Below are 16,355 nucleotides of genomic sequence, written 5' to 3' on the forward strand. Positions count from 1 at the left end.
TTATCTTTTTGGTAAACGTTTCTTATATGTACTACTTATTTATATATCTAAAAATATATGTTTTTCTCTTGCCAGGTGAGTTTACAAGCATTTTTGGTGCATTTATATAAACGTTTCATTTCTTTCCTTCTCTTCTCTTGTTTTCTTTCTTTTTTTTTTTTTTTTTTTGGCATATTAACTGTTCGATGAACACAATCGAGGTATAACAAATCTTTCTATTCGTTCATTTATGAATAATTCTACGAGTATCTGGTTAAACATGGCTTACTTAAATTATCACTCGTTTATTTTAACTTAAGCCTTGAGTTTGAATTTTACGATTAGCATTAATAGAGTTTTGTAGCTGGATATTTGAAAAGTATCGAACATCATCTTGATACCGTTAACAACGATCGAGACGATTATCTTAGGAATTAGAGAAATTATCTAAATCTAGCTTTAAAATTGGTCGTCGTAATCGCTGTACAATCATCGGAGGACGGAATGTCTGAATTATAAGTAGATTAACCCTTTGACATTGTTAACAGAATGATAAATAATTCAGAATGAACGATTTAGAAAATAATTATTTCTTCATCAGAAATCCTGTACATTTCCTGCTTCACGTACGAGAAATACATATTTTCAACTTTTTAAAAAAATAAATATATGAAAATTCAAAATGTGAAATTTATAGCGGATAATATATATTTAATACGTTTTGTCTGCTATACTAATGCCATACTAGTATGCTTGCTACGCCGTTAAATAGTAGAGAATGTTATTTCTTCCTTTCTTATAACGAAGAAAGCTTTGGATTTTGAAATCATAAAAAATAAAACTATTTCAATTATAGAGATCTGGATTATGATGTTTCAACGAAAATCAATCGTGGCAATTAACTCGATTAAATCTTATCTTACTACGTGACACGATAAAAGCGTCTTATCTATGTCAATGTAATCGACACGAAATACTTAATCCAATAAGAATATTTTTATAGATCGATCTCTATTGCTATGCTGATCTCTGATCGAATCTAGAGTAACGTAAGACAAATAAATCGCGTTTATTGAACAGACTACAAACAAACTCTGAACACAATCATGCTCTTGAATCTACTTCAGGCTTTGTTATAGTTATCCCATATGCAAAAAGGATGAGAATCTTTCTCGTTCATCGACGAGTACGTACATCACGTTTACCATGTACTTCATAAATCTTTAACATATTTCATTGGCTTTGAAAATCTAAAATTCTCTGCCTTCGTAGTCAAGTTGTTGAAGGTACGTTGATCCTGGATAAAAGCGTTGAAATTGTTTCCCTTTGCTACAGTACGTAGACGTTTGCTATAGTAATATACGATATTATACAGAGTAATTAGGTGGTAGCAGGTGGCGGACCGAAAACCACTCTGCTTCTCGAAACAGCTCCTAGAACCGGCTTCAGAAGGATGAAGAAACCCGCGATGAAGAACGCTGTGAACGTCAAGCTTCTTCCAGTATAGCCACCAGGCCACCATTTCGTGTACGTGCCCGTGATCAACGTCGCAAGCAAGAGCACCGTGACTATGATACCACCAAACGCGTGCATGATTTTCAGAAGAACCGGCCTGAAACGCGGATACAGCCACCTGGAATTGTTGGTGACGATGCCGAACGCAGCTGTTAGAAACGCCAAGATAATGCTGACCAATCCGAGGATCGCGTGAGGCGTGACAAAATGCGGATTATTGTTGTTGTTCTTGTTGACCACGATGATGATCAGTCCGACTAATACTAATGCTAGACCGGTGGCGTGCAGGATCCAGTGAATCGTTACTCTATTGACTCTGGACACCTTCCAGCCGACATACGCTTCGCCGGAAACGCTGAATATCGCCTCGGTTATCAGAAGACCCACCTGTATCGAGGAAAAAGTTGCTACTTAATCGATTGGCGTTTAAAGAATTTTGTATGGGAACAAAGGGAACAGATAAGTTTTGCTATGGGAATGGATGTCGGTTCGATCATGTGGAAAGTTTCGTAGGGTTTGAGTAGATTTGACGGAGATCGTTAGGTACCAGATTCCACAACGGAGTTGCGAAGTGTTTTTAGGTGATTGTCAAGGTTACTTTTAGTTAGTTTTATATTCTAAAATATCTATCATTTTAATATGTTTTCATTGGCTTATGAGGAATGTTTTGTATAGCGGGAGGGAGTCGCGAAGTGTCTTTTAGAGGGCGGTTCTAGATTGAAATATAGTACATCATTAAACATTTAATTTCTGCAAACTATTATATCGTATTTGCCCACTTCTTTCGACAGCGTTATGTAAATCATTCGCACTGTCGAAAATGTTTAAGTCTGTGATCTTGTTTCAATCGTTCTAAAAAGCTCAGTAACGCGATGACCACCGTGGCAGCCAACGTGTTTCTTAAAATTTCAATTTATAGCGTTACATCATTTACATCACTTACTGTGTCAGTGCACCATCTGCATGTTGATACCCAGATGGTAGAATCGCAATGTCCTAACTCTCAAAAATAGCAATTATTCCTGGCCGTGTCATAAACTCGGCCCAACGACGAGCTCTAACACGTAGCTTTAGTGTTTGACGAATTTGATAGGCAGAGCAATCGACAGCAATCGACAGCAATCGACAGAGAAAATAGCGATCGTTTTAGTTTACTCAGAGAATGTTGCAACCAATTTGCGAATTGTGTTGTCGTTAATCTATCTATTTAGCGACGATGGCAATAAAAAATAATTCATTGCACGTCTCTTAGACCAAGGGAACATTATTAAAATATCAGTGTTTAATATCGATAAAGAAATATTAATCGGTTTGTACAGAATATGATAATCTGCCATGGGGCAAGTGCGGATCACCATGGAGCACCAGCGACTGCTTCATGCCAGAACCTTTAGCGCAATGTGTAGATCTAGCCACGAACACCTTCGACCCAAAATGTTTCAATTCCACTGAGATAGTCTTTGGTAATGTGACTGTGGGAAACATCACCAGTGCCTTAATTAAAAAATCAGATGCCGAGGAATATTTCATGTAAGTAGAGTACATTCACAAGTATTGCTATTAAATCTAACAAAATAAGAATTATGCTTCGTATCGTGTAATTGATTCAGTAGTGATAAACGCGAAATAATTCAGAAAATAAAGTTATTAGTTGCGAACTAAACCACTTTTCTAATATATCATTTCAATCATACGTTACGCAGCACTGTAGTGTTGGGGTTAAGTAGCGGCATCGACGACATAGGTTCAATTCGATACCCGATGGCAATTACTCTCCTGCTGACTTGGGTTATCGTCTTCCTCTGTCTGTACAAAGGTGTTCAAAACTCAGGAAAGGTTGTATATTTCACTGCTCTCTTTCCACACATCATTCTGGTAAGCGTAATTTTGATCAACTCTTCTTTAGAATTTTTATTTTCTTCTGGAATTCTATAATCTGACTTATTTTCCATACTTGTTAATATCGCGATTACTTTTTTCAATTCCTGCTAATACGCGTCCTATCATATCGAATGATTTTCCCCACACACCTTTTTTGATTCCAACCAACGCGGAGAGCTGTAAACGAAGAAGTCTGTTTTCTGTTCGTAGATCATTCTTTTCATTCGAGGGATTTTACTTCCCGGCGCCCGGGAGGGCATTCTCTTTTATCTAATGCCCAATTGGAAAAGGCTACTGTCCGCGAAAGTGTGGGGCGAAGCGGCTGTGCAGGTTTTCTTCTCCTTGAGCCCTGCTTGGGGTGGTTTGATAACGCTCAGCTCCTACAACAAATTCCACAACAACTGCTACAGGGACGCGTGGATCGTCACCATCGGCAATCTCGTCACGTCCTTCTTCGCTGGTCTTTTCATTTTTTCTGTGATCGGATTCCTGGCTCACGAGTTTCGCGTTCCTGTCTCGTCTGTCGTCGATCAGGGTATTGGACTGGCTTTCATTGTCTATCCTGAGGTACGTGAATATAGAATTATTATTAGCATAAAACGTTCTTCCTTTTGTAAACTTATTTTAGATCAGGCTCGAGTTCTTTTTTGTGACATTATGTTGGATGAATATTTTTTAAAAGTTTATCATGTATTTGATCGTGTCTTTGGATCGTGTCTTGGTTTCATTTATTTTTCTTTGCTCTTCACGCGCTTCAAAATATTTCGATTAACATTTCGATAGATTTGTTAGAATGATACGTGTAATTATTACTAGATTGCGGTTTATACATTTAAGGGAAATTTAAGCATGCAGAAGTGTATGTGTAGTGCGCTAAAATATATATGATATTCGATGTAAATTATTCGTTATAATATCTGTAGACCTTGATTTATCTATCTATTCTATCTTTCCTTGATTGTGTTTATAAATATCCGAATTTACATGAACAACCATAGTCTAATAATTATTGTGCAATCAATGTTTATTACGTATCAGTAGTATTTATACAATTCATTTCTACAGATTCGATGAAAGAAGTAAAAGACGATAGACTGAAGTAAATTTTAGAAATCGACATTATAGGGAGAACTGAAAGACTTTAGGATTACAAATCAGATTACTTCTTTATTTTCATACAAAACGAAAGTACCTACCTCTGTAACAGCATTGATCGTTTTGTTATTTTACTTTTTATTCTACTGCTACATTTTATGCTGCAGTGTATTAGCTACACATTCTTTTAATATTAAATGTTATACTATCTAAGAATATATATCAGACTAAAACATTTGTATAAACATTATCATACATTAATCATTAAAAGATATATTTTATATATTCATTACATATATAAAGTATACTGTGTTAATTATATACTTTTATGTCATACAAATAGGCAGTAACTCGTTTACCACTTGCATCACTTTGGTCGGTGCTCTTCTTCATGATGCTGTTCACTTTGGGTCTCGATTCTCAACTCGCTCTGATAGAAACTGTTACTACAGCGATCCTCGATGGCTTTCCAGTATTGAGAAAATACAAATTTTGGGTCGTCCTGGCAACATCTGTATTCGGTTACCTCGGTGGTCTCATTTTCACTACCAATGTAAGTTTATATTGTACATAGAAGAAACCGCGAATATTTCTTTTCTACAACTGATACTAAAAAGGATAAGTAAATAATTTCAAACGTAGAAAAAAGAATTCGTAAACGTTACTAATAACTAGAAACTTGTATTCATCGAACTTTAATCACTTTTCATTTATAAGATTAAAAAATACCAAGTAATACACGACTAAATTCAAAATAAGTGATCATTATAAAAAGCTTTATATTAGTTATAGAAATTTATTATATCGATGAAGATAATATTAGGAACCTACGATTATATATGTGCTTTAATTATTATATCGAATTCACATATCTAGGTAACTTCATATTATATTAATATTCTGTAATTAATAATCTGTAATGCATAATCTTGTCACTTGATAACGTAATTATATCTACTAATATATAACAAGTACGCGATACTTATCAGATGGAGCTCTCGAGTGTATTTATGTATATCTTAAATTATGGCCGTAAGCTAACAGATAAACTGCCTGTCCATTTATAAAACTGTACTACTTTTTACTTCATCGTCTTATTATCTTTACAATCTGAATATTCTAGTGTTATTCGTAGCTGTTATCTCCTTTTATATATCTATTACCTATACCCTAAAGTATCTTAGAAATATTAGTGTACGATAAATAAAATAATTATCGTCTTTCACAATATTCAATCTGCTTATATGTTCCATGTACGTTATAATTTATTTTCCCAAGTAAAAGGTTACAAAAAAATGAGACAGAGTTTCACATTTATTTTTCTACGGATCCATAACATATAAATTAAAAATTACAAAGTATTTTACTTTTTTGAAGAAGAATGCTCTTAATTAAAATGTCACATTTCGCTGCACTTGCAGTCTGGTATGTACTGGTTGCATTTGATGGACAAGTACGCAGCGAATTGGGCGGTGTTATTCATCGCCATAAGCGAATGTATCGTGGTCGGCTGGATCTACGGTGCGGATCGATTTCTCGACGACGTGCAGCAGATGGTCGGATCTCATAGTCGTTTCTGGAGACTTTTCTGGAAATGGATGTGGAAAGTGATTACACCAGCTACGATCTTCTTCATCCTATTTTCTAATTGGGTCGAATACCATCCGCTTACATACAATAACTACGTTTATCCAAAATGGGCGAACATTGTTGGATGGATTATCAGTATGCTACCAATATTGGTCATCATTGGTGTGGCTCTCGTAAGTAAAATTAAATCGTTCGACGTTGTTCGCGGTGAAATACGAGTGTCGTCGTTTACAAAGTAATTTAGGAACACGATAACATTTAAAGTATTTGGTCTCTTGAAGTCGGAGGAATTGAATGAGAGTTTCAGGATTGGTACATACAATAGAATGTGGATTATTGGAATATTGATTATTGGCACGCCGATTATAAGAGTCCTTGATTGCATAGACAGAAGTTCTTTCAATTCTCGAGTGTTTTGTCATGTATGATTGTAACACAGAAACAGTTATATTAATATAACAAAGTACTTAGGTGCACCAGTCATCATATCGGTCGAAAGTCTTTTCCCCTTTTCGTGAAAATTAGCAGTTTAGAGTTAGAGCTTCTGTGCGTAGTTACTATATGATTTTATATAAGTTATAACAAAGCGAAGTAATAATAGCTACATTGAATGACAATACACTGACAGCAATGATTTGGAGATTGTATCTCCCTAGATATTATACACTTCACGCCGTCTTTACGATCATTTACCTTTACATTCATTCGTCCTTACAAACATTCTCCTTCTATCTAAACAAATATCGAAAATGCTTTGACACTTCGAAAAAAGTGCGTAAGTGCAGTATTTTAGGAAGTAAAATATCAATATCTCGATTGATTTAAAATACACGATAAAGAACCATCGATGTTTTCTTTCATTTTCTAAAAATCCTTCCATTCCAGTCGCGTGGCAATTTTTATTTATAGCAAAAGCCGCCTGATCAATAAAGTGTTAATATTTCTATGAACTATGCGCATAGTAAATGACGCTTCAGAATTAAGAGAAAAAAAGGACTCTTGCTTCTCATAATAATTAAAATACGTATAGCTCAACCTTGGTATCCTAATAGTTTTATCAACAATTCCACTAATATTATCAAAATATTCCCAGGTATATATACGTATATATATATACGTTATTCATTACAGTATCAACTGAGGAATCGGAGTCATCGTTCTACCTACGACGAGGAGAGCAATAATGGCAACGATCTCGACGACAGGCTGTCATGGCAAAGATCAGGAAGAGGGCAAATGAAGAACAACGGGAATAATGTTTGGTGCCGCGCGAAGATGCTTTTACAACCTACTTCTAAGTGGGGTCGTGGGGCCAAGAATTTATCTATCCCGTCGATAACGATCACTCACACACCAGATGATCTGCCAGGTGATCTGCCAGGTAATCAAGGACTTGATTAAGCTCCAGTCGTGTGCAAGTAAACATCATCCGACAGGACGTGTATTACGTTACGGCACGGCGTGGAGCGGCGTGGTGGATGCATGGTCGTACGAGGCGCAATTTTCATCAGTTTCGGTTCTAATTGCATTTAACTCGGCTGGTAGCAGATAATAATTAATCTAAATATAATAAGCTATGATAGACATTCGATGCCATTATGACCGAGCGAAGGTTAACGCTGTACAGGTACAAGGAAACGGTGTTTTTCTTATATTAAACGAAATTATCTCGGATTTGTGTAGAGGTCTCTGCTTACATCGTGTGCTGACGGTGATCGATAATCAGATACGTCTGGATACGCGATTGTTGGATATGCAGGGTGCTGCAGAAAATATGTGCCTCGTATTTTAAAACTATAATATATCAGTCGTATAGTTGTCGACCAAATTCTGATAGAATGAAACGCTAGCAAATACACGATTGTTTTATTTGTAAAGCACAAATGTTACGAGCAGTCTGCGGACGTTCGTGCATCTATGACAAAACCAGATATGCAAAATGCAAATACAAAATGTCAATAGTTTATAATCGTATTAAATAGGTCGATAGAATTTTAAGTGACAAGTGGCAATTTTATCAGTGAAGGATTATAACGATCGATTTACATATATTTAGGATAATTGCTAATTATTAATCACCCAATGGTATTTCATTAGTTCTTAATTATATTTTGCGGAAGGAATTCTTTTCACGACTAACATTTTCGGAAAATTTTACGAAGAATGTAATGATACATTCAAATTGTCCTAATATAATTATCATCGTATAATAGAGAAATTATTGCTCTTGTGATAAGCAAATCCTAACTATAACGTATATTTCTTGCATATAAGCCAACGTTAATTAATAGCTTCATAACATGATGTTAATGGAACAAGAGAAATTGCGTACAATGTGTAGAATAACGTCATGCATATTTAGAGAAGTCCAAACAGAGTTTCAAGCAAATCTTTGCATATGTACATACACGAACTAATATAAGCAAATATTTATCGTGTTGTATCATATAGAATGTCCGATGTTTAACGACTCCGCACTTCACCAAACGCTAAGAGAAACACATTTCTACACGCAGAAATTACAAAGTTAAAACGATACAAAAAAAACCTTCAGTTGTATTGTATTGTACAAAGATACAGACATTTGTTGAAATAGGAAAATTTAGGAAACATTGATACAATAAAATCAGACATTTTATATGTTACAACCTACTAGATCTACTAGGTTTCATGAAATAAATTCTAACGTAGGGCCATCAGCAGAATACAATACCGCTAGAGACACCGTAATCCTGATAGACAGTGATCCAATGATGGAACAACCCCCGAGCACGTCTGTCATCACTCAGAACCTTCCTGGACCGTCAATCTTGAAGGATCCTAGGAAAACCGGTTCGACCACAATCCAGCAAATCTAACATGTTCCTTTCACCTTTGATGACGAGTCCGCCTAAAAATTTATTGCCAAAGATACAACACGCTAATAACAGGTAATTGTATATCGCAGATAGGTTCAATAACGATCGATGATCGATCGGGTGGCGGTCGAACGAAGAATGGCATTGAAAGTTCCAACAGAAGAGAGATATTCCTATGAATTTATTTTTTTAAAGAGGAATAATCAGTATATTTTTTCATATACTCGAACACCACAATCCTATTAAATTATATCTTTCATTCCAATAGCATATACGATTAATTATATGACAATTAAAGTATTTTTGTAATTTATTAAATTATTTTAAAATTGTTAAATTTCATTTTCATTCTCGTTTACTTTACCAGAGAAGATGTTTGACATTCTGCTTTCTTTTTTTACAAGTTTCACCAGTTCCAACGTAGACTGGTAAGAATATTTAACCATTATCGTCGTTTAACATTCAATGGCCATTATTTCGTTGTAAGATAGTATGTGAAAACTTGTAATCGGTATAGCGAATCGCATGAAATGTAGAAAAGGAAAGGACCAAAAAAAATTTATCGATCGCGACCAGATAGAAGACTGTCAATGTGACGAAGATGCCGCCTGAAAAGACTGTGACACGACTCTGCGCACGCGCGCTGCGATGTAAAACCGTTAGGGAAAATTACGCTACTCCACTGCTTTCGATTTTACATATATAAGAACACGAAGAAAACAAAGAAAATGATAAAAAAAAATCTCACACACGGACACACACATTGTAACGTATTCTAGCGAGGAAAGTTACGTATTTATCTCTACCTACGCTAAAGCTTCATTATACAAATTATTAAGATATAGCAATGACCTTACCTTTTTCAGTTGGAAATCACTGAACGATTCAATTGCTCCCGTGTAAAGTATCTTATCTAAGATAATGTTCACTTGCACAGCGGATCAATTTAAGCGTTCCGTGCTATTGCGCATGTTCAATTTAACTGTCAAAATCAATAGGAGTTCGCGGTTAATTTCGCCTCGTCGTAATTCACATCAATGTAATCTCGTATCACTCGCCATAACCAAAAAAAAAAAAAAAAAGAAAAGAAAAAAAAAAAAGAAAAGAAAATACAGGCTAAATCTCTATTAATCCACTAGACAATTTTATCGCAGAATATTTGATGTTATCCGATAGGTTCCGTGAGTGTTCGGTACAGTAGCTTATCTAAGACTGTTCCCTTGCACAGCGGATCAATTTAAGCTTCCCGTGCTATTGCGCATGTTCAATTTAAGCGTTCCGTGTTATTGCGCATGTTCAATTTAGCTGACAAAATCAATAGGAGTTCGCGGTTAATTTCGCCTCGTCGTAATTTACATCTATATAATCTCGTATCACTAGCCATAAACAAAAAAAAAAAAAAAAAGAGAAGAAAAAAAGAAAAAAAGAGGGAAAAAAATACAGGCTAAATGTCTATTAATCCACTAGACAATTTTATCGTAGAATATTTGATGTTATCCGACAAGTTACGTAAGTGTTCGGTATATTATCGATGTTGTCTCGTGAAATGTTTCATATCTATGTACCAGTTACGTTATTCCGTTTTTCGAGAGAATAAGTGTGATCATTCAAGAGCGTAAATTTCGAGGAATTGGAAAGTCGAGGGGATTTAAAAAGGGAAGGAAGCGGATCTAATTGTAAGTGCTGAGAAAGGGGAAAAATGACGCGCACAATGTAATCTCGTATCACTCGCCATAACCAAAAACAAAAAAAAAAAGAAAAGAAAAAAAAAAAGAAAAAAAAAGAAAAGAAAATACAGGCTAAATCTCTATTAATCCACTAGACAATTTTATCGCAGAATATTTGATGTTATCCGATAGGTTCCGTGAGTGTTCGGTACAGTAGCTTATCTAAGACTGTTCCCTTGCACAGCGGATCAATTTAAGCTTCCCGTGCTATTGCGCATGTTCAATTTAAGCGTTCCCTGCTATTGCGCATGTTCAATTTAAGCGTTCCGTGTTATTGCGCATGTTCAATTTAGCTGACAAAATCAATAGGAGTTCGCGGTTAATTCCGCCTCGTCGTAATTTACATCTATATAATCTCGTATCACTAGCCATAAACAAAAAAAAAAAAAAAAAAAGAAGAAAAAAAGAAAAAAAGAAAAAAAGAAAAAAAGAGGGAAAAAAATACAGGCTAAATGTCTATTAATCCACTAGACAATTTTATCGTAGAATATTTGATGTTATCCGACAAGTTACGTAAGTGTTCGGTATTTTATCGATGTTGACTCGTGAAATGTTTCATATCTAAGTACCAGTTACGCTATACCGTTTATCGAGAGAATAAGTGTGATCGTTCAAGAGCGTAAATTTCGAGGAATTGGAAAGTCGAGGGGATTTAAAAAGGGAAGGAAGCGGATCTAATTGTAAGTGCTGAGAAAGGGGAAAAATGACGCGCTCTTAGACAGTATTATCTTGCTAAAGCAAGGATGATTAGCGCTATCCTTCTTTCTGCGTTCACTTGTTGATCGTTAATTGATGGTATATAGAATATTTTTGTTAAAAACATGATTGTTGCTATATTTTAGTCGTTTTAATCCTTTCAGCATTACCACCATCGTGGCAATGGAATTTAAAGTGAGATTGAAAATCTCTGAGAATTTTAATTACGTAAGAGAATTACGCACTAAGCATACGATAACGTAAGCGATTCATATATTTATTTATAGTTTCGGTTTACTTCTTTCGATATCTCCAACGACTGATTAATATGACGTTTTATCGAAGTTTAATACTTTTACTTCCATTTTCACAGACTGAAAATAGAGAAGAATAATTCATAACTATGATGATCTATTTTATTGACTTTTTTTAAATTAGGAATTATTGTTATCGATAGCGATGATAGTAAAAGCGAAGCTTTTACAAAGAGTCAATAAATATCGTGGTTCAATGTTTAAAGGATTATATTGTTGAGTGTCAAAGATATATAATGTTTAGCGATAGAAGAGAATTATTCGTCGTTATAATAATGTACTCAATATGATCGGAAGTGAGAGGTGAGAGAGCGAATTTAGACGGACGAAGTATGACAATTATTTACGAAGGTTTCGATGATACGATGCGATTTATGCCGCTTTGCATATTTCGAGGTGGATAGTAAAGTTAATGGTCGACGTTTACCCTTCGATGATGTAGTCTCTGAACAGGTTAAGCAGGTGTCGATTAACAGGTAACTACGATACTCGAGATATTGTAATAATAGGATCACGTACTACAAAAAGATTTATGGTTGGATAATTTGTTGCGCAATGAATATGAATAATTTCTTGTGCAATTAATATTCAAATACTAAAAGAAAAGAGAAATAGAGCGAAATGTAACACTTACAAATTTTTAAAAATTTATATTAGCTTTCATATCTTCAAAATTTATAGAACTATAATTATTTGTTATATCGACGTGGCTACCGTTACTTCTTATATTCAATTCATTATGTTTCATTACTTTTAACATTCAGAAATTAATTTGTGCAAATATTAAGTATTTCGCAATTTCCAGCTAACAATATCGTTAGACAGGGAATCACGTTTTTTTCGATTTTATCTTAAATTTTGTCACATGTAGCATAAGCAGGTCGACTATCTGCCTGGTTTGTATATTAAAAGCTTATATTTTTCGATCGTTGTACGCAGGAGTTATTTCGGTTAAGAGATTCAGGGAGAAGCAGCTACTTCGATAGTTTAATTCTGTAGTCTATAAACTGAGCTTAGAAACATAGGGGAGTTCCTTTTATTTTTTGCTATTAATATAGATAGGTGGTAGCCATATTTCTAAAGGGGATAACACAGGCCATTAAATCACTTTTATTTCTCCTTACACAAGACAAGATGAAAAATATATACCAAAATAGATATGAACTTCCCATTAAAAAATTTATCGATGTTTTCATTTTAAATAATTTTGAATAGCAGGAAGTAAGCGATATAAAGTCGTACCAGCTTAATTGTGAAAATCATTATATTAGTAATAAATAATGTGCGTTTAGAGCTTTTTGTAATCCTATTAGTTTCTTTCTTTACAAATCATTCCGTCGAGTTCTGCATTAATTTTCTTTTATATACATATATATACGTACTTATTATAGAAACTTACTAAGTATATTATTATTAATTGTATAGAAATTAGATATGCACATATTAAACTCCTTTTCCAAAATTACAAAAGAAGAAAAACGAAAGGAAAAGGTCGTGATCCTTTATGTACGATATTTTCAGCCAACGAATACTTCGCCCGCTTAAACTTGCAATTCGATCGCATCCACAGTTGGAGGATGACAAACACTTGATCTGTCCTTGTTAAACTTAAAAAGACAAAAAAAAAGAACTCTATTTTCTCGTAGATCGACTGTCGAATGTTTCCGCGTGTATAACGCCTCCAATTCCCGTTATCAATTATAATATCTATTTTCCAACTGCGTAAACTGTTCAGGGTTTCACCTAGTCTAAGGTGTGAACCATAGACACTGAGACGATGGAAGGGTATTTAGAACGAAGAGGGAAGAAGGAGGAAAGAGGAGAGGGTTGTGTCGTTTGACGGTTCAGCGAGGAAAGCGTTTCGGATCATTTCAGACCTAAAAATAGGAATTATAAAATAAACGTTTAAGTCAGTGATGCGATTTCTTTTTTTTTTTTTTTTTTTCGCTGCGTTTCGTTGAGTGAGTGCACACGACGAAAAACGTGCGGAAAATATGTATAAGTGTACTGTTCTAGAGTAACAAGGGCCTAACTCCACTTTTTATATTCTTAACAGTCCACGTATTCGCGTTCATTGGTAACGTACACAATTTTTATTATCACAAATTGACTGGTCTCGTTCTCCTCGTTGCTTCGTCGAAGTATTTTTCGTTTGCGCATAAAATGACCGTACCTAAAATTAGAGTATCGTTTTACAATCCTTTGACTTGTTGTTTACGTTAAATTCAACGAACAGGAAAAAATACAAGTTGCCGCGAAACTTTGCCCCTTAAAAATCTTTTTTTTTTTACACGGTGGTTCCTGGTTACAGGAACTTTCAGCAAACCGTTTTCATTAGAATAAGTTTCACGAGTTTTACGTAAACATGAAATTTGCAAGCGATGAAAATTTCGAAGCTTCCTGCAATTATACGACTCGTTCGTAAGAAATCGCATCGTTCTCGTTATATCTGTGATCAATATGGTTTGTAAGTAATCAAAGTGGACGTTAAGAGTAAATATTCGTCCTTTGCCATTAATCCTTTGCTCAAAGAGATGAACAAGTGGAGGAGGATTCACACTATTGGTGTATAAGATGTATTCTCGGTGACCTAATTAACATTTTAAAATCTAGTCGTTGTCAATACTCAGAGCTTCACATAAAGTAGGCAAAAATCGAATCTATTCATGTTCAAATATCGAAACCCAAAAGACTCTGTATCCCAGTTAGTCTTTCAGTTAATTGAATGTTCGAAATTCTTTCGATCCTTCATTTTACAAACATACGAATACGTACAAAACACGGTGATCAAAATATCAAGTATACAATTATCCATTAAGTATCATAGATTTTAATAATCTATCGTTTGTATTAAGATCCGTCCGTTTTCGATGAAACGTTCATTTCCTTTTCAACGAAATATTTCCGCTACTATTCGTTTAATGGGAAGAAGCATTAGAATAACCGCATAAGCTTCGTTTGGATTAGTCAATTTACTTCGATTCAACAAATTTCAATTCGGGTAATACGAAACCAGCCTGCAATTTTCATCTATTTTACTCGAATTTCTATACTTGTTCTCATCAATTACCAAAGACTCTTGATAGCATATGATTAGCAATATTTCACATACCGATACGAATGAATTTACTTGACCAAACGAAACTTAATTAAATATGCTTTCAGGTTTTAAAAACAAACTCGAGACCTTTCAGTTGTTCGTTGACTTAAAGAAATAATGTAATCTTACTTCTAAATTTTGTTTAGAACTTACTGATATGTACCGATGCTTCTTCTTATAAACTTTACATTCTGTTATATTTCGTATATATAAAATTTATTTATTATAAATATATGTTTCTAATCCAAAATTGTAATTTTTTACATACATCCGTAAATACGTTCCCTTCATTCTCCATCAAGTATCCTCTTGAAATCCAAGTAACTTAATTAATCTGAATGAAGGTACACGTACTGATATATTCGGATTAGACAGAAACGAAACTATACCGATAGGAACGCGAGAAACGCACTCCAACTAGCCATATCCGAGACATAATCAAAAAAGAAAAAAAAAGAAAGAAAAGAAAAGAAGAAACAAGAATTCTTCGTTTAAGGGAACCCTGACGAATGATTGTTCGATCGATGGATAGATTTTTCCAGCTCGAGAAACGCGATTAAAAAGAGCACTGAGAAACAATCGCGAGAGAAAAGAGAAGATATAAAGTGCTTGGGATTCGTGGGAAGAAAGGGTGACTGATAGATAAGTATTCGACACATGGTCGACTGTCCTAGATAGGGTTAAGATTTCGATGACGTAGAATTATCGGTAATAACGCGGTAACCTTGTTGCTATTACAATGAAACGTATAAAGACTCGTGGCTTAAATGGTTTGAATATTTCATTAATTAAATATAATTAGAAGAAAATAATTGCAATTATCTTCTCTGTATAATTTCCAACAAAATCTTATTTGATATTTAATATGATTTGTAAGTGGTTATCGATTTACGTCTCAAAGTACTCGAACTGAAAAATAATCTTCCTTTGGCTATTTCGTTTCTAAGTTGCTGCGGATCGTTCGTGCGAAGATTTCGATACGTGAATTCAGGGTTACCGAGTAATGTTTCGGATTTTACGTCACCAAGAGCAACCAGTAGAGCGAACAGTACAAAGTAACATGTCCTAGAGCTGATCGAGAAAGAGAAAAGCGTTCGAGAGCGAGGATAGTGTTAGGTGGTAGCAGATGCGTTATGTTTCATGGGAAACGACAGGATTAATATTCGTTCGCGTTAATAAGACAGATTGTTGTATGTTAGCGAGTATGTGTCTATGGAAAATCGTTGGATGTTGAAGAAATAGCATTAAAACCGCGATTTAATACGTTTGCTTCTGATACGCTACTCGTGTCTCTCAGAAAATTTCAATGTTTACTTTTAAAATCAGCCTATGATTCAGAAACCTTTTCAATTCCATTTCTTCAACTAATTCTTGTAAATCTTCGTATTTATTTCATTTTTGCGAGTTACATTATAAGGTACTTTACAGTTTCCTTGTTGTCATGTGATTTTGTTAATATAAGTTTATACTATTGATCAATAAGAAATGCTGACATTTCTTTATACTATTACTTATCAAATTTTTAGAAATTCATAGTTGCTACAGCTACAGGTTTTATTTCAGCTATTAGAAGATATCGCATTATTCGCGTTAATATACC

General features: G+C 34.6%; 2 protein-coding genes across 2 annotated transcripts; one reads left to right on the plus strand and one right to left on the minus strand.

Moving 5' to 3' along the window:
• On the minus strand, positions 1-2,979 carry LOC139997350 (transmembrane reductase CYB561D2-like). Its single transcript, XM_072021614.1, has 2 exons — positions 2,850-2,979; positions 1-1,901 (listed from the first exon to the last, which is right to left on the minus strand). The coding sequence occupies exons 1-2, from the start codon at positions 2,977-2,979 to the stop codon at positions 1,360-1,362; spliced, it is 672 nt and encodes a 223-aa protein (XP_071877715.1). The 3' UTR covers positions 1-1,359.
• A 79-nt stretch (positions 2,980-3,058) lies between these two features.
• Positions 3,059-6,878, plus strand: LOC139997351 (sodium- and chloride-dependent glycine transporter 1-like). The gene is made up of 4 exons (XM_072021616.1): positions 3,059-3,369; positions 3,586-3,942; positions 4,814-5,023; positions 5,892-6,878. The coding sequence occupies exons 1-4, from the start codon at positions 3,256-3,258 to the stop codon at positions 6,297-6,299; spliced, it is 1,089 nt and encodes a 362-aa protein (XP_071877717.1). The 5' UTR covers positions 3,059-3,255; the 3' UTR covers positions 6,300-6,878.
• The last annotated feature ends 9,477 nt before the right edge of the window (positions 6,879-16,355 follow it).

The sequence above is a fragment of the Bombus fervidus genome, unplaced genomic scaffold (assembly GCF_041682495.2).
Source record: "Bombus fervidus isolate BK054 unplaced genomic scaffold, iyBomFerv1 scaffold0062, whole genome shotgun sequence".
Lineage (NCBI taxonomy): Eukaryota > Metazoa > Arthropoda > Insecta > Hymenoptera > Apidae > Bombus > Bombus fervidus.

Excerpts from the sequence above, each read along its gene's own strand:
- LOC139997350 (XM_072021614.1), bottom strand. The coding sequence starts at position 2,979 with ATGTTTCCCACAGTCACATTACCAAAGACTATCTCAGTGGAATTGAAA. Across the intron at positions 1,902-2,849 it reads GCAGTCGCTGGTGCTCCATG|CAACTTTTTCCTCGATACAG; the intron begins GTGATCCGCACT and ends TCGATTAAGTAG.
- LOC139997351 (XM_072021616.1), top strand. The coding sequence starts at position 3,256 with ATGGCAATTACTCTCCTGCTGACTTGGGTTATCGTCTTCCTCTGTCTG. Across the intron at positions 3,370-3,585 it reads TCTTTCCACACATCATTCTG|ATCATTCTTTTCATTCGAGG; the intron begins GTAAGCGTAATT and ends TTCTGTTCGTAG. Across the intron at positions 5,024-5,891 it reads GTCTCATTTTCACTACCAAT|TCTGGTATGTACTGGTTGCA; the intron begins GTAAGTTTATAT and ends CTGCACTTGCAG.